Source organism: Lutra lutra, chromosome 16 (assembly GCF_902655055.1).
Source record: "Lutra lutra chromosome 16, mLutLut1.2, whole genome shotgun sequence".
NCBI classification, from domain to species: domain Eukaryota; kingdom Metazoa; phylum Chordata; class Mammalia; order Carnivora; family Mustelidae; genus Lutra; species Lutra lutra.
In genome coordinates, this window is record NC_062293.1 from 25,548,883 (window position 1) to 25,568,302 (window position 19,420).

The following is a 19,420-nucleotide window of genomic DNA, read 5'->3' on the forward strand; positions in this document are numbered from 1 at the left end:
AGATAGGCAATTTTTTTTTTCATTTTTTAAAAATTGATGTGAAATCTACAGACAGTGAAACATACAGATTTTTAAGTTTTAAGGAGGTCTGACCAAGGAAACACCTGTGAAACTGACACCCATTAAAGAGATATTGACATCACTCCAGAGAGTGTGCCCCCATCCAATCAATGGCCACCCCCATCGTCATCTCTGTTACAGTTTGTCACCTTTGAACACCATCGTAAGCCCCGGGTTTGCCTCAGTTCACGGAGATGCTATTTTAGGACTGTGTTATGGAAGGCCTCTGTTGAGGGTGGTTCTAGATCCCAGGGCCTTCTTCAGTTGCAAGCATACCCGCTCCACAGATGGTCAGTGAGCACCTACTGTGTGCCCCCCTTCGGCTAGCACCAGCAGCTTGACAGTGACTCCGGCCTGCTGCTGGGGGAGCTCACGGCTGGAAGCAGACACAGAAAGCAAGCAGACCCAGTTCCGGGTTTCCCCTGGCCCCTGGCTGTTTTACAAACACCCTTTTCTGATCGATTTGTCCCCCAACTGTTTGTCGAGCCCCTCCAGTGTACAGGGAGAAGCTACAAGAGAAGCAGGAGCAGCCTAGCACTTAGGAGCTCAGACTTGGGAGCCTGACAGCCTTGGTTTGAGGATTCTCTGTGTCTCTCTAGATGTGGGATCTTAGAGACTTAGTTCTCTGTGCCCCTTATCTAAAATGGGGGGTTGGTGGAAATTATCCCTACTCCGCAGGGGTGTGTTGGGAAACCTACTGGAGTTCGTCTGTGAAGAGTTTAGACTTCTGTCTGCCGTATAAGAAGCACTCAGTAGGCGTTCGTTGCTATTATTAACTGGTGTCATTGCTATGATTATTTTAACAATGGTCCATCCATTAAGAGGGCACAGCAGAGGTTAAGTTCCTTCATCTGCTCTGTTTAGGCCCGAGAGCCCGGGCCCCATATCCCCTCATCCTTTCTCCTTTTCCTTTTGCCAAGATCTGTAAGCCACTCTCAAATCCAGGACCTCCTGGCCTTCCCAAAAAGTGTTCCCACCCTTCAGAGCAGATTTCCGAATCCTGGAAAGCAGACGCAGGTCCAGGTGTCACTTTGGCATGGCAGAAAAGCTGGGAGACCTCTTCGAGCTCCTCCCCGGCCAAGCCAGCGGTGCCCAGGGCCAAGGAGACAGCTGGCCTTCGGTCCCTGCTGCGGGCTCAGGCTGTGTGTGTCCCCAGGTCTGCGCCCACCGCTACACCCAGGTGCTGTGGTCAGGGTCGGAGGACCAGCGGCGCATGGTGGGCAAGTGCTACGTGCGGGGCAACGACCTCGAGCTGGACCCCACTGACGACTGGCAGACGTACCACAATGAGATGTGCAACAGCAACACAGACTACCTGGCCACAGGCATGTGCCAGCTGGGAACCAGCGGCGGCTTCACCCACAACACCGTGTATTTCGGCGCTCCGGGGGCCTACAACTGGCAAGGTAGGCGCCTCGGGGGGACGCCGGGAGGAGCAGAGACCACCCGCTCCCAGGGGGCAGAAGAGACCTGTTTGCCCCTCTCGCGCCTCAAGCGCTTATTATGTTCATTAGCCTTAAACTACCCTCACAAGGCAAAGCGTCCTTAGACCCATTTTCCAGAAAACTGAACCTCAGAGAAATGAAATCAGTTGCCCAGGGCCAACGGTAAGTTACGAAACCTGAACTGGAATTCAGGTCCGTCTGACTCTGCTTCAAGCATTGAAAGACTTATTAAGACAATAAAACATGCTCCTGGTGCAGCTACTAACTGGGACAGTAGGATTTGGTGACACAAAGAGCGAGGGTGCACCTCCTTTCCCACCCACCTCCCTCGTCCTCTTTCCCGGTGCAGACTACCGAGTGTCTTGCGGAGCCTCTGACTTATTTTAGAATATATAGATATCTTGGGGCACCTGGGTGGCTCAGTGGGTTGGGCCGCTGCCTTCAGCTCAGGTCGTGATCTCAGGGTCCTGGGATTGAGTCCCACATTGGGCTCTCTGCTCGGCAGGGAGCCTGCTTCCCTCTCTCTCTCTCTCTCCGCCTGCCTCTCTGTCTACTTGTGATCGCTCTCTGTCAAATAAACAAATAAAATCTTAAAAAAAAAAGAATATATAGATATCTTTATTTTTTTTAAGATTTTATTTATTTATTTGACAGAGAGAATTCACAAATAGGCAGAAAGGCAGGTAGAGAGGGGGAAGCAGGCTCCCTGCTGAGCAGAGAGCCCAATGCAGGACTCAATCCCAGGACCCTGAGACCATGACCTGAGCTGAAGGCAGAGGCTTTAACCCACTGAGCCACACAGGCGCCCCTAGAATATATAGGTATCTTTAAAACACACAGACACGCACACACACATAGGATCACACTCAACACGCTGTTCTACTTTCTCTTTTCCACTTCTCGATGAGCTGGGGCATTTTTTTTCTCATCGGTACATAGAGGGCAATCTTTGGGGGGCCCAGGGAATATTTTCTTTGGATCAAGAGCCGTGCTTATAAATGCTATGGCCACGCTCAGATACTCGGGTGTCTGAGGCTCACAGCCCCTCCATCTCTGCCTCTCTCCACCAAATAGGTTGTGGTCCCAGTGAGCCTTCTCTCCTTTCTGCATCCTTGTTAATTGCAGAATCAACAGGCAGAAGGAGCCCCGAATCTCCTCCTCTTGACCAACAGGTAGCCCAGGGTGTAGTTGTAGAGGCAGACACCAGAGGCTGAGGGCTCTGCTCAGTCCTCTGGTCCTGCCTCCCCCCACCAACCCCTAGTCCTTTAGAACCTCAGTAGGGCAGCAGGTGCCCTCCAGCAGCAGCCCCAGGGAGCAAGGATCAGGTGGACAGCTGAGTTTGGGGCAGGACCAGGAGATAATGGTGTGGAGTCTGGCTTCAGTGTCTAGAGCGAGAGCAATGTCATTTTGTGTCCAGCAGCCTAGATGACCAGATTCCAGCCCTGGCTCAACACCTGCTCCCTATTCCTGAGACTTGCTTTTCTTATCTGCAAAATGGGCATTGTCGTTCTACTTTACAGAATTATTAAAGCAGATGTGATTTGCCAATGGCAGAGTGCTCAGAAATAAAAGGGGTTATTATGTCCTTATTGTGTGGGGGTGTCAGGGGGACTTGGACATGGTGGTTGAAGGGAGTGGTGATTTAAACCCCTTCCTCCCCCTCCTGAAAGGAAATAGCTACATGATTCAGCGGAAGGACTGGGATTTATCTGAATATAGCTATAAGGACCCAGAGGACCAAGGAAACCTTTATATTGGTGAGTTGAGCTGTGGTGGGTCGTGGGGTGGTGGAGGAAGGAGGGGGCTCAGTTCCTAGCACGCTGGCCTCTCACCTTCAGTGCCTAGTGGAAGAGTGAGGCCACGGTGCATGTGTGACTAGTACCATTGAGCTCAAGTAGCACACAGTTATTGAGCACCACCTGTATGCTAGGCCTGTTCTGAGTTCCCAGAATTCACAGTCCCTACCTTCATGGAAGTCACAGTCTGGTGTGCAGGCAAGACTGGAGGCTGGGCATCCAGGGTCCACTTTCTTGTCCAACTTGGAATAAAGGAATAGAAGATATTTGGGAAGTCTTGGGGGGCAGAGTGGAAGGGGACCAAGTTTACTGGGCCTTGACTGACTACCTCCCCACCCATCCTAGGGTACACAGTGCAGGTGGGCAGCGCCATCCTGCACCCCAAGGACATCACCATCGTGACAGGTGCCCCCCGGTACCGACACATGGGCGCTGTCTTCTTGCTGAGTCAGGAGGCGGGCGGAGACCTGCGGAGGAGGCAGGTGCTGGAGGGGACGCAGGTGGGCGCCTACTTTGGCAGTGCCATTGCCCTGGCGGACCTGAACAATGACGGGTGAGGATCCAGGGACAGCCTCTGGGGCCCCACAACCCTGGGGAACGGCCGGGGGACAGGCCTGCCCAGGCCTGGGCAGAGCGATGGAAGGTCATGATTGTCCGATTGTCCAACTGTCCGTTTGTTTGCCTGCTCCTTACTGGGATTTGCATGTGACTGCACTTAGTCTTGATGACATTCTGGGTGTTTCCTCCATGTCAATTGCAGGACACCTGCATCTACTTTTGTCCTCGTATGGTTCTTGGGGATGTGGATTGTCTGGGTGTGATCTGCGCTCCCTGTCTTTTCTGTGACGTGTGTCTTCTATCAGACGGGTCCTGTTGACATGGCCACGTCCTTCCCAGGAGCCACGGCCAGAGATGCCATTTGTATAGCCTTGGACCCTGACACAGTTGTGCCCACTAAACAAGAGTTATGTCCCATCTCTCCCTCCTTCTCTCCCGTGCAGGTGGCAGGACCTCCTGGTGGGCGCCCCGCACTACTTTGAGCGGAAAGAAGAGGTAGGGGGTGCCCTGTATGTCTTCATGAACCAGGCAGGCACCTCCTTCCCTGCCCACCCCTCCCTCCTTCTCCACGGCCCCAGTCGCTCCGCCTTTGGCTTCTCCGTGGCCAGCATTGGTGACATCAACCAGGATGGATTCCAGGGTATGAGCCAGCGCTCCTGCCCCAGCACACCCATGGACCGGGTGCCTGCTGCATACCAGGCTTGACAGGACCCAAAGAGAGGATGGGATGGGGCCCAGGCCCAGGGAGTTCATGGCAGTTATAGAGAGAGGCCGTGCAGGGGGCGTGACCTGTGGTAAGCTCGGTGGGCCTCCCGGAGGAGTGGCTGTACCACTGGGATGAGTGTGCAAAACAGAGGGGAACCAAAGGGGCCCCACGTGAGCGTGGGATACTTGCTCAGTCTACCCAAATTTAGTGGATGTGGGGTGTTCACATGAGAGATGAGTGAAGCTGGAGAGGCAGTGTGGAGATGGGGGTAGATGCTTTGAAAGCCAGGCAGAGGAACTGGGGCTTTACATTTGGGTAATGGCAGAGGGGTAGGTGTCCAGAGGAGGTTCAGGGGCAGGGGTGTGATATGATAGCTTGGTACCTTGAAAGATGGTTCTGGAGAGTGATATGGGATGGATGGGGGAGAGTAAGCTGGGGGTGTTAAGGTCACGAACGTATTCTATCAAGTGTGGGATGCTAAGGGCTGGGACAAAGTGGGTGCCCCAGATATGGAGGATGTCCAGGGCTCTGCAGGACTTGGGGATCAATCAGATGTGGGGTATCAAGGAAAGAGACAGATTAAGGAAGAGCCTCGTTGCAATGACAACCCCTGGCTTATCTGGAAACCACTTTTCCCGATGACCTCAATATCCCAGAACATCCCTGAGAACCAAAAGGAAGGCAGAGGCGTCGCTGAAGAGCGAAAATTGGTGCTAGAAAGTTCAGTTAGCAAAGCCCAAGCATTTACTGATAGAAGAGCCGTCCGGTTTCTACTCAGGACCTACTTACTTTTCCTTTACATACTTTTCTAACAAGCTTGGCCTTCCGGTTACCTAGGCTTTATCAGATCAAAAGCGGCGAACTAGAAAGGGTTTAGTAAAGCTTAAGAAGATCATAAAACTTGGTGGGGTTTATTTGTGGAAACAATGGTTAGAATTTTAAAAGTCTAAAATCTAAGGAATTTTTAACAAGGAAAGTGATAGTGTGCTTAACATTCCAGCCCCCGGTATTAGACAGACATGGACTCAACCGTCCCCTTTCTACTCATTAGCTGTGTGACTTTGGGTTTTCTGAGTCTGCTTCCTCCTCTATACGATGGGACAGCAGTACCCAACCCCAGCAGTCTTGTCAGGATCAAAGGAGATCAGTGCTTGATAACTACCTGGCAAAGTCACCAACAGGGAACACTTGCTTATGTGACCCTGCTGGTAAATGCCACTGGAGGAACCAGGCGTCTGGAGGGGAGTCTGGTGGAGGAGAGGGAAGGGACCATAGTAAGGAACAAACACTGGGCCAGTGCTCAGGAGTGTAGACCTGCCTGTCATATTAACTTGTGGCATGACTCTAGGTAAGTCCCTTGTCTCTCCTAGACCTGCTTTCCCAGAATATGAAACAAGGCAACTGGGCTCACAGCGGTCCCAGTTTTAATCCTGAGTGGTAGAGCTCTGTTCTCTGATGTTCTGAGCGCTGCCTGGCAGTGTGAGGTCTGTTTCCTGCTGGACCCTGTGCCTGGAGTACCAGGTCGGGGAGACATGGGGCCCGCAGGACTCAGGGTGACCTGTCCTGCCTCTCTTCCCCAGACATTGCCGTGGGAGCTCCATTTGAGGGCTTGGGCAAAGTGTACATCTACCACAGCAGCTCCAGCGGGCTCTTGGGACGGCCACAGCAGGTATGGGTAGACAGGAACAAAGGGGGCTTTCCCTCCTTCCCCACACCTACCCTCTCCCTATTTCCCCTGGGTGCCGCTCCCCAGAGCTCACCCTCAGCCTGTGCCCGCTGCTTCCCCCTTCCCCCAGGTAATCCAGGGGGAGGAGCTGGGACTGCCCGGCTTGGCCACCTTTGGCTACTCACTGAGTGGACGGATGGATGTGGATGGGAACTCCTACCCGGACCTACTGGTGGGGAGCCTGTCCGACCGCATTGTGCTGCTGCGGTAAGCCAGGCCAGTGGTGGATAGGGGCCTTTCTCCCCTCCAGCCCTGTCTGCACGGAGCCCCAGCTCTGTCCACCTTCAGCACTGGGTCCACGCAAGCCCGAGCCCTGGGCTTGGCCTGGCAGGGGCCAGGCAGGAAGCACTGATGTCTGTTTTCTGTGCAGGGCACGGCCTGTCATCAACATCCTCCATAAGACCTTGGTGGCCCGGCCATCCGTGCTGGACCCTGCGTTCTGTACAGCCACCTCCTGGTGAGACTCTCGGGCCCTTCTCTGTGCATGCGCTCCTCCTTATGCATGGGCAGGCCAGGAAGGGAAACCCCTCCCCTGGCAACTCCTGCTATCCCACCCGTAGCGGGTTGATTTCTGGGATAAGCGTTGCCCCTTCTACCCAACCTCATTAAAAAGCCAACTTCGTTGCAGGAGGTAACGGGCAAATACTGGAGGGGCGGGAGAGTGTGGTGGTTAGGAGTGGGAGCTCCGGACAGCCTTGTTCAAATCCCAGCTCTGCCCTCTGTAGTGGTAGAGGTGGGCTCTGGGGAGGGAGGTCTCAGAGGAGGAGGGAAGAAGGAGACACTTAGGTGGATGGGAGAGAGCCACCTTGAACAAATTATCTCTCCGAGTCTCAGATTCATTCCCTATAAAACAAAGTTAATAATAATAACGAATTTATGGGATCGTTGTGATAATTAAATGCGATAAAGTACAAAAAGCCCTTCACATGGCACCTCGTCCACCTGAAGTGCTCAGAATATGGTAGTTGCTAACATGGTCACAGTAATGATGGCGATGACCCCGAGGCCTTTGTGTGAATGAGGCCTGGATCAGAAGGCAAAGGGTCCCAGAGCAGAAAGCAGGGGTGAGTGGGAGAGGATCTGGACAGCATATCCTGTACCAGACTGGGCAGGGCACCAACCAACTGATGACTTCAGGCAACTCATTCTTGCTCTCAGGGCCTCAGTTTCCCTATTGGTGACCTCTAACCCTGTTTTCTTTAAATTTTAAAAAAGATTTTATTTACTTTAGAGGGAGGGGGACCTGCAAAGGGAAAGGGAGAGAGAGTCTCAGGCAGACTCCACGCTGAGTACAGACCCCCCCCCCACCCCCAATGAGGGGCTCGATCTCATGACTCTGAGCTCACGACCGGAGCCAAAACCAAGAGTCGGTTGCTTAACGAACTGTGCTACCCTCTAACCCTGTTTTCTATGGCTTTCAGGGGAGGGGGGAAGGAAGACACCAAGGGCACCCCAAAGCAGCTCTGTGGATCCCCTAGGTTTGCCCCTGCCTTTCCTCCTAAGGACCTCTGTTTCCCCTGGCCCAGTACAGGGTTGAAGGCCAGGGCCAGGATAACTGGGTCCCACCATAACCTCCCCTTCTGTGTCTCCCGCCTCCCAACAGCGTGCAGGTGGAACTGTGCTTTGCTTACAACCAGAGTGCCGGGAACCCCAACTACAGGAGAAACATCAGTGAGTGTGGGGGTGTGGGGGGGGAGGGGCATGCTTGCCCAGGTACTGATAACACCCCGTCCTCCCCCAGCCCTGGCCTACACGCTGGAGGCCGACCGGGACCGCCGACCGCCTCGGCTTCGCTTTGCCCGCAGCCAGTCAGCTGTCTTCCATGGCTTCTTCTCCATGCCCCACACGCGCTGCCAGAAGCTGGAACTGCTCCTCATGGTGAGGGAGGGGTCAGGGCAGGACATCAGCTCCAAGATCTGGAGGAGGGAGGTAGATGCCCGGCCAGGTGAGGGGCAAGGGACTGGAGTCTCCCCAGAGACAGAGGTCGGGGAGGTGGACCTGGGAGGCTATAAGTGTGCAGAGGGTACAGTGAACAGAATGTGGTAGAAAGAGATAGGGCCTCGGAATGGGGATGGGTGCCAAAGGGCTCATCACCTTTTACAAAAGTGAGGGGTGTGGGACTGTTGGCTTAGTTGGTGTCTGGTGGGCAAAAGGGGCCCGTGAGTGTGGGACCAGCTCAGCCCCTCTCTAGGATATCTAGGTTGAAAGAGCTCATCCTGGGGACCCCAAGGATGAAGGGAGGCTCTACAAACCCCACCCCCAATATATCCCCCACCCCCAACTCTAGAGAGGAGGAGTCCCATCACCTTGCTTGCAGATCGAAGTTGTAGGAAGGGGGTCAATTTGATGATCGGACCAGAGGGGGTTTAGCCATACTGGGGTTTTTCAGGGTGGGTGGAGGCTCAGCTCTTCCTTGAGGGTTCAGGGTGGTATGAAAAGTCAACTTGGGGAGGGGGAGGGGAGCGCAGTGCTGGGCTCAGCTCCCCCTCCTTCCCCAGGACAACGTCCGTGACAAACTCCGTCCCATCATCATCTCTATGAACTACTCTTTACCTTTGAGGATTCCTGAGCACCCCCGGCTGGGGCTGCGGTCCCTAGACCCCTACCCGGTGCTGAATCAAGCGCAGGTTCTGGAGAACCACACGGAGGTGAATGGGGCCGGGGCATGAAGGGCAGGGACTGGGAGGCCCGTGAAGCCAGACGTCGCTGTGCCCGATAGATCCTCACGCCTCTGGCCACCCTCAGGTCCAGTTCCAGAAAGAGTGCGGCCAGGACAACAAATGTGACAGCAACTTGCAGATGCAGGCGGCCTTTGTGTCGGAGCTGGGGCAGCCGCTGAGCAGGTGAGCTCTGGGCCACGCTGATTGGCCAAGGGGCTTCATTGTGTGAGGGGCGGGGCCCTGCGGGTCTTGAAAATCCTAGGGACCTCGGAAGATCTGAGGGGAGGGGCCTCAGGGAGAGGTGCGCTGAGAGCAGGGATGCTAATTGGCCAGGTAGATGCTTCTGGCCTTCACTGGCCAGGAAAGGGGCTTTCTTCTCCAAGAGAGGCTGGAGGGTGGGGCTTGGCTATCCCCAGACGGAGACCAAACTGTATTTACTCAGTAGACCTGAGGGGCGGGGCCTAACTGATCAGGGGCAGGCCTGGGGCGGAGCTCTGGGCTCAATCCTGGGGGTCCTCCCCACTCCACCCCCAGGCTGCAGTACAGCAGAGATGGCCGGAAACTGCTCCTGAGCATCAATGTGACCAACACCCCCAGCAGGGAGCGCGCTGGGGAAGACGCCCACGAGGCACTGCTCACCCTGGCAGTGCCTCCCGCCCTGCTGCTGTCTTCAGTGCGCCCCGTGAGTGCCCCCCGCGAGTGACCCCCACAGGGCTCAGAGCCCAAACAGGGCCCCGGGAGCGTTTACATCCTTATATGCATGTCATTTACATGTGTTCCCATTAGTCCCGTGTTCATCCCGCTTCCTCTCTGCGGGGCTTCCTCAGGTGCTTGTGGCGGCTGTAATGCTATAGGAACCTCTAGGCATCAGACCCAGTGCCACAGGGAAGGGGCTGGAGATGCCCAACTCTGACCACCCACTCCCGATTTGTCTACTTTCCTCAGGCTGGGACATGCCAGGCCAACGAGACCATTGTTTGTGAGCTGGGGAACCCCTTCAAACGGAACCAGAGGGTGAGTGTGGGCCACATCTTTCCAGGCCTATGGGTCCCAGGCTGCTACACTGATGAGCTCTTTAACCCTGCTTCTGTCTGCCTGCTTCCCAGGCTTCCTTGAAGGAAAGAGCCAGGGTAGGAGACAGGGCAAGACAGGAGGACATGGGGGGAGGCCCAGAGACTAAAAAAATGGGGCCATTGGTGATGCACAAAACTAGAGCAGGTGGAGGTGAGGAACTTGATTTTGCTGTGCACCTACTGTGTGCCAGGCCCCAAGTCCAAGACTTCACACTTTTTTTATGCTGCAGTTCTCACAAACTTTTGAGGAGGTAGATGCTGTTTTACAGAAAGATAGTATAGGCTTAGTAAGTTACAGTAACTCCGGTGCCTGGTAGCTCAGTCAGTTAAGCACCTGACTCTTGATTTTGGCTCAGGTCATGATCTCGGGGTCATGAGATCAAGCTCCCCTTGGGGCTCTGTACTTGACACGGGGTTTGCTGGAGATTCTTTGACTCTCCCTCTCCCTCTGTCCCTCCCGCTGCCCATACTCTCCCTCTCTCTAAATCTTTCTTTAAAAAAGAAAGTTACAGTAACTTGCTCAAGGTCATGTTGTTGAAAGGAGCAGAGATGTCATGGACAGAGAAGAAGGGGAAAGGGGAGCCGGATGAGGCTAACAGGGTGAAAGTGTGGACAGAGGTGGCCAGGAAGAGACTCATTGCCCAGAACGGGGGTAGGGAGGAGGCCAGAGAACCAACTCCCTTGAATAGAGTTCAGCCCCTCTCTCCCCCATAGCATCACCCCTGCCCGGCCCCACACACCCCTCTCTGCCTTCCTTGTCCTCATGGCAGATGGAGCTGCTCATTGCCTTCGAGGTCACTGGAGTGACCCTGCACACAAGGGAGCTCCAGGCCCAGCTGCAGCTCTCCACGTGAGTGACCTCAAGAAGCCAGTCTGTGGCAAGGGTGAGACACCCTGGGACCTCCTGCAGCCCCAACCTTAGCTGACAGCTCTCACCTATCCCCTGCATTCCCTCCTCAGGTCAAGTCACCAGGACAACCTGTGGCCCATGACCCTGACTCTGCTGGTGGACTACATGCTCCAGGCCTCACTCAGCATGTGGGTACCATCCCTCCCGCAGCCTCGCTGTGACGGTGCAGGGGCCGCCCTGTCCTCGAGGTGGCTCCCAAGCTCCTCGGACACACCCCTCTAGGCCTAGTATCCTCAGGCCTCTTCTTCCCTTGGACCACTCCTTCCCCTAACAGCAGTCACTATTATTACCTACTCTGGAAGGCAGGTAGCAGCGGAGGAATCAGCCAGCCCGGGGCCAAGGTTTCGGTGTGGCTCTGCCATTTCAAGAGAGCTCATTGTGCTAGGAATTTCACATACAGCAGCTCACCGACTTCCCACAGCATCCCCATGTTATAGCGACTTCAGTGAACTCCATTTTACAGGTGGGGAAGCCGAGGCTCTGGGAGGATACATAACTTGCTTGAGCGATAACGGGTATACAGCGAGTGAATGCAAAGCTGGGATTTATCTCAGGTCTGCCTGATGTCAGAGGGGCTGGAGTTCGCCTATCTTGGTGCCCACCCACTCTGCCAAGGCCCCTCCCATCCCCTCAGACTCCAGCATCTTTCTTACCCCTAGAGTGAATCACCGACTACAAAGCTTCTTCGGAGGGACGGTGATGGGCGAGTCTGGCATGAAAACTGTGGAGGACGTGGGAAGCCCCCTCAAGTATGAATTCCAGGTAAGGGGGCCACAGGGACCCCGGGCAGGGACTTCTAAGGCAGGGAGGGCCTGGGGTCTGAGGGTGGGCGGGTTGGGGATGGGTGAGATAGAGGTGGTTTGCCAGGAGGCAGTGGCCATAACACCCCTTGTGCCCACAGGTGGGCCCAATGGGGGAAGGGCTGGCAGCCCTGGGGACCCTGGTCCTAGGGCTTGAGTGGCCCTATGAAGTCATCAATGGCAAGTGGCTGCTGTACCCCACAGAGATCACCATCCACGGCAATGGGTCCTGGCCCTGCTGGCCACCTGGAGACCTCGTCAACCCTTTGAATCTCACTCTCTCTGTAAGGACACCACTGGGGGTCTTGCATTTACATCTCATTTGCATCATATCTCATTTGCATGCTGCAGGGCAGAAAGCCCAGTGTCTTGCCCTCCCTCTCCTCATATACCTTTAGAAACCTCCCTCTTGCCCTGCCCTTTCTGCCTTTCGCCTGACTCTGCTCCCACTCCTTCCTCCCAGCCAACATCTTCCTCCCTCCTCAGGTTCCTGGTGACAGGCCACCATCCCCACAGCGCAGGCGGAGACAGCTGGACCCAGGGGGAGGCCCAGCCCCGCCGCCAGTCACTCTGGCTGTTGCCAAGAAAGCCAAGTCTGAGACCAAGCTGGTGAGTGGCCAGGACGGGAGGGATTGTCTGCATCATCACAGGGCGTGTGGGCACCAGGGGGCACCAAAGCAAGGGAGAGAGACTGGGCACACTAGTCACCAGGAGACCCTGGTCTGATGGGGTGATGTGACCCCTGTGCCATCAGGAGCCCCTAGTCAGAGGGAGGAAGACTCATCTCTTCCCTCAGCGGGCATCCCACTGCTCTTGGCCTTGAGGAATAGCCAATCCGGGGGGCCAAAGGAAGAGACGCTGGCTTAATTTCTGAGAGCCCCATCTTTTTGGGGGTGCTATAGCGGCCCAAAGTTTTGGACATTAGAGCTGGGGAATGGGAAAGGCAGGATGGAGGGGAGGCGGGGAGATGTGGGTGGTGCAGGGTGCCCTCTGTTGGAAGGGAGAGAGGAACAGGCCTGGGAGGCAAGTTGAGGCCTAGCTGGGTGGCGAGGTAGGAGGCAGTGTCCCAGGTGGGGGAAGCTGGCATGAACAAAGGCTCAGTGTGGGACTGGGGTGGGAAGGAAGAATCAGGTGCTGGGCTGGCTGGGACCAGATTTCATGTCATCTACATCCTTGGCATCTCTATGTGCTTCAGTGTGGAAGTGTAGGGGTGGGGTGGTATGCGTGAGCGGAGGGGTGAGGTAGGGCTGCTTGGGGTCAGCCATGGGTGGGACTAAGCTAGAGGAAGAGCCAAAGGGAAGGGGTGAAGCAGGAAGAATGTGACGCCCCAGACTGTCTCATGTCCCGTTTCCTCTGCGCACCTCAGAAGTGCGGCGGTGACCAGGCCCGCTGCGTGTGGCTGGAGTGCCCCATTCCTGACAGCCCTGCCATCACCAACGTGACGGTGCAGGCCCGAGTGTGGAACAGCACCTTCATTGAGGTCAGTGCCTGGGACTGGACGTCTCTACTGCGCCCCCTCCAGGGTGGGGAGAGTAACAGGGAGAGCGTGAGGCCAGGGTCACAGCCAGGCCTCCTGCGCGTCTGTGTGCCCCTGTGTGTGCCCCTGTGTGTGCTTATGTCAGTGACAACGTCGGACTTCACCCAGGAGGCACTGTACACCTGCCACTGTAGGCCTGTCCGTGTTAGTTTGTGCATTTGTGTGTGGATGTGATGTCATGTTCATCTGCAGCCAGAACGACTGTCTCCCAGGAGTCCGTTCCCTCCTGTGTCTGTTCCTTTCCCACCCCCACATTGCTGCGGTGCTGCTCCCTCCCCCTGGAAGGCCAGCTCCCCTTCTGTTACCTCTGCACGTGAGCTCCTCTTCAGCCTTCAAGCTCTTCCCGGCTGCTTCACCACCAGTGAGGTCTTTGCTGAGGTTTCCAGCTGCAAACGACCTCTCCAGAACTTTCTCCGAAGCCACACGTGCCGCCGATCACGCTCTGCTCTGGGTCACCCTTACTCCCATGCCAGCCCCCTAGACCAGATTTTTTCTGCAAACGACGAGATTATCAATCTTTTCAGCTTTTCTGGGGCGTGCAGTTTCCGCTGCAAGTCCTCAGTCCCGCCACTGAGCACCAGCCACCGTAAACAATGTAGAAAGGAACGGGAGTGGCTGTGCGCCAAAAACATTTTATTTACAAAATCATGTGCCGGGCCGGATTTAGCCCAGGGACCTGACCCTAGACCATGACCTTCCTTGTCCCTGCTGTCCCCCGCATCCAGCGTCGGACCCGATGCATGAATGAGGTGGATTTGTGTGTGCAGATGTCCGGCTCTCGGAGCCCTTGGGGTGCTGCTTAAATATGCCGAGTAGTGGGAGGGTGCCCTGGGGAGGATGCTCAGGGTCAAGAGGGAGGCTCCGAGGGGCTTCAGATGCTTCTTTGGACCCACCCCTTCCCCCCCATCCCTCCACCCTCCCAATGCAGGATTACAGAGACTTTGACAGAGTCAGTGTATCGGGCTGGGCTACCCTGTTCCTCCGAACCAGCATCCCCACCATCAACATGGAGAACAAGACCGTGTGGGTGAGTGAGCACGTTAAGGAGCCAGAGTGCCTGGCCCGGGTGTGGGGGCGCGGGGCAGGTTTTCAGAACACCTGCACACACATTAGCTACGAGGTTCTCCATCTTAGCAGTCCATGAGACTCCTCTGGAGGGCTCCCTGCGTGTGGACTATACCCCTAAGCCATGAAATCTGAGTCCGGGGAGGTGGGACCCCAGGTGGGATATGGTTATGAGCCCCCCGTGACTCTGCTGGGGCTTACTCGATCTGCACAACTTGTCTGTGAAGATGTTCCATCTCCGTGCAGACTTGAAAACAAAGTTCTCAAACTTGATTCTGAGTTACATCGGAGAGGGGGGAAAAAAGGACAAAATTGTCCATTTTTTCATGTAAAAGCTATAGTGGAGATATGGAGGACATAATGTAGGAGATGAAGGGAGGGTTGCTTAAATGTATTGTGGTATATCTCCTAAAATAAATTGAGGTAGTGGAGGAAAGCTGGAAAGACCAATGAAACAGAAGAGATATTTACGTTAGTATCCAGATGGCATTTTTAACCAATGGAGAAAGTTGGATTATGAAGCGGTGTTAACACATTTGGAAAGTAAAGACAGACCCCTTCCCTCGCATGATAACCAAAAACTACACTGAAGTTAGATTAAATATTTACATAGAGGAAATAAAACTTAATATACCAGGAAAAAACTCAGAAAATAATTTAATAATAGTCTTTAATTATGGGGAGAAGGAGTTATTTTAGTAAACCCAGAAGTTGCAAGAGAAACATTTGGCCAATCAGATGGTATGATATTTTAAATCTGTATATAGTGAAAGAGATAAAGAGAAACTAGAAAGGCAAACGATAGGTTGCTTTTAAAAGAGTTTCCAGCATATATGACGAAGGATTGATGTATATTTTTAGTGTGTCAAGGTAAAGGGCAGCATAAACATAAACAGGCAGTGTCCACAGGGTGAACTAGGAATGGTCACTTCAGTAGTGAGGTCATAAAAATAACAGCAACAAGATTTTTTTTTCCCATCAGATTGAAAAAGATTAAAAAACACTAAGGCTGTCTGGTGCCGATGAGGTAGAAGGAAATGCTATTGGTTAGAGTATAAGTGGATGGATTGTTTTTGGATATGAATTTGTCAATATCTGTTAGAGTTTAAAACGCACACTTCCTTTGATCCGGCCCACAATAATATATCTTAAGGAGCTAATAGGACAAATATGCGAATATAAATGTACGAGGATATTTGAAAGTGTGGTTTATAATGGCATGAAATTGGAAACACTCTACATGTCTTTTAGTAGGAGATCAGTTCAATAAATTGTGGTACATTTTGGATGGCTATCCAGTCATCAGAGATTAGGTCAATCTTTCTTTCTTTTTTTTTTTTTAAAGATTTTATTTATTTGACAGAGATCACAAGTAGGCAGAGAGGCAGGCAGAGAGAGAGGAGGAAGCAGGCTCCCCGCTGAGCAGAGAGCCCTATGTGGGGCTCGATCCCAGGACCCTGGGATCATGACCTGAGCCGAAAGCAGAGGCTTTAACCCACTGAGCCACCCAGGCGCCCCTAGGTCGATCTTTCTTAACTGACATCAGGAGATGATGATTATAGCTGAAAGAGGAGGCAGGTCGGGTCGCAGGAGGGTATGTGCAGCACAGAGACCCTGCTTATGTGGAAGAAAGGACGTGTGTTTAACCTATGCATTAGAAACGATGGAAAGAGATTCACCAAAATGTTGAAGAGTTATTTCTGGGGAGTAAAATTACTGGGAACCTTTAGTTTCCTTGATATCATCTGTATTTAAACAAAAATAATAATCAAGGGCGCCTGGGTGGCTCAGTTGGTTGAGCAACTGCCTTCAGCTCAGGTCAAGATCCCGGACTGCCAGGATCGAGTACCGCATCGGGCTCCCAGCTCCTTGGGGAGTCTGCTTCTCCCTCTGACCTTCTCCTCTCTCATGCTCTCTCTCACTCATTCTCTCTCAAATAAATAAATAAAATCTTTAAAAAAATAATAATCAAAATAATTTTAAAGAAATAATAATGTATAGTCAGAAAAAATTTCCTCCCAATATATAAAAAATACATTATATGTAATATAATTTTATGTTATAATAATATATTCTATAACACTTATATGCTACATGTGTTATGTTATATTATTATATACAATATTGCATAATATGTGTTATAAAATAATATATTGTATATTATATATAATATAACACAATTGTATATATAATAGTGTTTGATTACATATAGTGTATGTAATATAATTTTATATTATAATAATATAACTATATATGTGTGTGTGTGTGTGTGTGTGTGTGTGTGTGTGTGTGTGTGTGTATCTCCACTGTAGGGGAAGAAAAATAATGGTACTATATGCTCTTCATTCTTTGTTTTTTGTAAATATTTATGGACTGCTGGTTATGTACCAGGTATTGTTCAGAGCAGTTTACTGATAGTAAACACATTTAATCCTCACCAGCAACCTATGAAGTACGTATCATTCTCATAACCCGCATTTTACAGATGAACAACAGAGAGGTTCAGTGATTTGCCCAAGGTCACACAGCTAGTGAGTAGCACAGCTGGCACTTGAACCCAGGTAGTCTGGCTCCAGAATGCTCTTGACCACTTTGCCATACCATGAGGCAGGTATTATGATCTCCTTTATTAGAGAGCATGAAATGGAGATTCAGAGAGGTGAACTTACTTGTCCAAGGCCACACAGTTCAAGGATGGAGCTGATACTTAAGCCCGGATGTGTGGTTTACAAACCCAGACTCCAGGCTGCGTCCCAGATCTGAAGCTGGTCCTCTGGGGCTGGGTCTGCGTGGAGGGAAAACCAGAGGATGGAGGGATCTGCTACTCTCAGTGGGCAGGCAGGGGCTTTTTCTGGTCCCTGAGTGCCCCCTGCTGGTAGTAGGTCAAACAGCAGGGTCCTGGGTCCGGCAGGATGAATGAGCATGGGGTCTAACTGGTCGGTCACAGGGCTGAGCCCCTTGTCACCCCTGCCAGTTCTCCGTGGACATTGACTCTGACCTGGTGGAGGAGCTGCCAGCGGAGATCGAGCTGTGGCTGGTGCTTGTGGCCGTGGGTGCCGGGCTGCTGCTCCTGGGGTTGATCATTCTTCTGCTGTGGAAGGTTAGGACCCCATACCACCACTGGGACTCCCACTCTGGGACCTCCTGCCAGCAGACCCTCACCAGCTCTCCCCTCATCCCATTCCTCATTTCCACCCACCCCCACCCTTCCCCCATGTCCCCACCTTCTCCCCAGCTTCCCATCTCACCCCTTGCCCCCCGGCCCCCCATCCTCAGCTCACCCACCAGGACATTCCTGCCGGGTTAATGGGGGGGGATCTGCAAGCTGGAAAGGGGAAGCCAGGAGCTCTGGCTTCTGGCCACACCACCAAGCAGGGGCTGGGATCCAGGGATCCAGGCTCCCCGGCCCTAAGCCCCAGCCCAAGAGTGCTGCTGGCCAGGACCCCCCCAGCGCCCCCTGATGGCCCATCCCCACCTCCTCCCCTCCGCAGTGCGGCTTCTTCAAGCGAGCCCGCACTCGCGCCCTGTATGAAGCTAAGAGGCAGAAGGCGGAGATGAAGAGCCAGCCGTCAGAGACAGAGAGGCTGACGGACGACTACTGAGGGGGGCAGCCCCTGCCCCCGGCCCACCCGGGTAACACGGCCTCCGGGCCCTCTTCCCTGAGCCCCGCAGCTGGCCAGGGCCTCTGATTCTGTCCTATCTGCTCTTCTTCCTCATGGGCTCTCTCTGCACCTCACTTGGCCCCAGCACCGCCCCACGGAGCAGGCCACTGTCTCCCTCCATACCCTGGGAGGGCTCAAGAGCTCTTCTCACTGCCTCCTCCTGCTGAAGATTTGGGGCCCCAAGAGGGAGCCATAAAATGCTCCCCGTGCCCCCTTTGTTTTCTGGGGATCAGAAAAGGACCAAGGCCAAGGCTAGACCCCATCTATAGGCCCCGCAGCAAATATCCAGAGTGATTCTGCACCTCCATTTCCACCTCCAGAGAAGGAGGGCACTAGGAGAGTCCTTCTCCTGGACCTAGTACCTTTCCTCCTCCGAGCCCCTCCAGGGTGACATGCTGGCCCCCCACCCCCACAGCGTGATCAGGGCAGACCAGCACACTTGCTAGCGTCAGCAGCCTCAGTGACCGCCACTGTCTCCAGCTGCCTCCCCACTCCTCTCTGCCTTCCTCAGCTCCTCCTTCCTCTGGGGCCGAGGGTGGGCAAGCTCGCCCTCCCTGTCACAGTGCAGGGAGATGGCATGTGTTTGGGTCAGAGGTCCTGGCTTTGAGGGCTTCTGGTTGGGGGGGGTGCTAAGCACATCTTCTTGCAACCTCAAGGGCTGGATCCTGATGCCCTTCCTTTTCTCCACCCCCTCCCGCCCCCCAGTGTGACTTCTTTAAGCGGACCCGCTATTACCGGATCATGCCCAAGTACCACGCGGTGCGGATCCGGGAGGAGGAGCGCTACCCACCTCCAGGGAACACCGTGCCTACCAAGAAGCACTGGGTGACCAGCTGGCAGACTCGGGACCGATACTACTGATGTCCTCCCCGATCCCACCCCTAGTTCCCCAGCGCCCCTTCTATTTATCATAAGTTATGCTCCTGACAGTCCATGGGGGCCACTGCCTTTGGCCGGCGCCGGCAGGTTTGGGCACACACACCCCTCTAGCACAGGCTCATGCTGTCTGGCCGCAGGCTGCTCCCCGTAGGAGGGCTGGAGCTGCGGGGCCCTGGACACATGGGGGTGCCCACCGCCTGCGGACTATGCCGGACACCACGGATGGTACACGAACATACGTGTCCCCGCCTCTGCCTGTGCCAAAACCAAGCCAAAGGGCCTCCGCCAGAGCCAGGAGGAAGAGGCCCCCTCTGTGGTGACCACCCCACCACCATTCACACTGGACCCATCTTGAGCCATAGTCACTGGACTGACTGCTACTGAGACTACTGCTGCTGACAGGGAACCACGCACCGGGATCCCCCAGCCACCGCTCCCGGAGACCCTGCCCCAGAGAGCAGGGGCCCGCCTCAGGTTGCCTACGGTGGCATTTCCAGGCCCTGGCATGCTCAGACCCAAGAGCAGAGTGGACTAGAAGGAAGG

General features: G+C 54.0%; 1 protein-coding gene across 2 annotated transcripts in view; it reads left to right on the forward strand.

Moving 5' to 3' along the window:
• Window positions 1–18,907, forward strand: part of ITGA3 (integrin subunit alpha 3) — a 28,444-nt gene extending 9,537 nt beyond the window's left edge. For both annotated transcript variants that reach the window (XM_047708077.1, XM_047708078.1), the window contains exons 5-27: window positions 1,217–1,466; window positions 3,176–3,262; window positions 3,647–3,854; window positions 4,303–4,499; window positions 6,146–6,234; window positions 6,362–6,498; window positions 6,662–6,748; window positions 7,895–7,962; window positions 8,033–8,169; window positions 8,790–8,939; window positions 9,037–9,134; window positions 9,486–9,633; window positions 9,897–9,965; window positions 10,795–10,874; window positions 10,985–11,062; window positions 11,594–11,696; window positions 11,836–12,018; window positions 12,221–12,343; window positions 13,101–13,214; window positions 14,200–14,298; window positions 17,311–17,436; window positions 17,828–17,969; window positions 18,704–18,907. In XM_047708077.1, coding sequence (XP_047564033.1) covers window positions 1,217–1,466; window positions 3,176–3,262; window positions 3,647–3,854; window positions 4,303–4,499; window positions 6,146–6,234; window positions 6,362–6,498; window positions 6,662–6,748; window positions 7,895–7,962; window positions 8,033–8,169; window positions 8,790–8,939; window positions 9,037–9,134; window positions 9,486–9,633; window positions 9,897–9,965; window positions 10,795–10,874; window positions 10,985–11,062; window positions 11,594–11,696; window positions 11,836–12,018; window positions 12,221–12,343; window positions 13,101–13,214; window positions 14,200–14,298; window positions 17,311–17,436; window positions 17,828–17,938 — 2,742 coding nt within the window. In that variant the 3' untranslated portion in view covers window positions 17,939–17,969; window positions 18,704–18,907. The remainder of the gene's footprint in view (window positions 1–1,216; window positions 1,467–3,175; window positions 3,263–3,646; window positions 3,855–4,302; window positions 4,500–6,145; window positions 6,235–6,361; window positions 6,499–6,661; window positions 6,749–7,894; window positions 7,963–8,032; window positions 8,170–8,789; window positions 8,940–9,036; window positions 9,135–9,485; window positions 9,634–9,896; window positions 9,966–10,794; window positions 10,875–10,984; window positions 11,063–11,593; window positions 11,697–11,835; window positions 12,019–12,220; window positions 12,344–13,100; window positions 13,215–14,199; window positions 14,299–17,310; window positions 17,437–17,827; window positions 17,970–18,703) is intronic.
• Window positions 18,908–19,420: the final 513 nt, after the last annotated feature.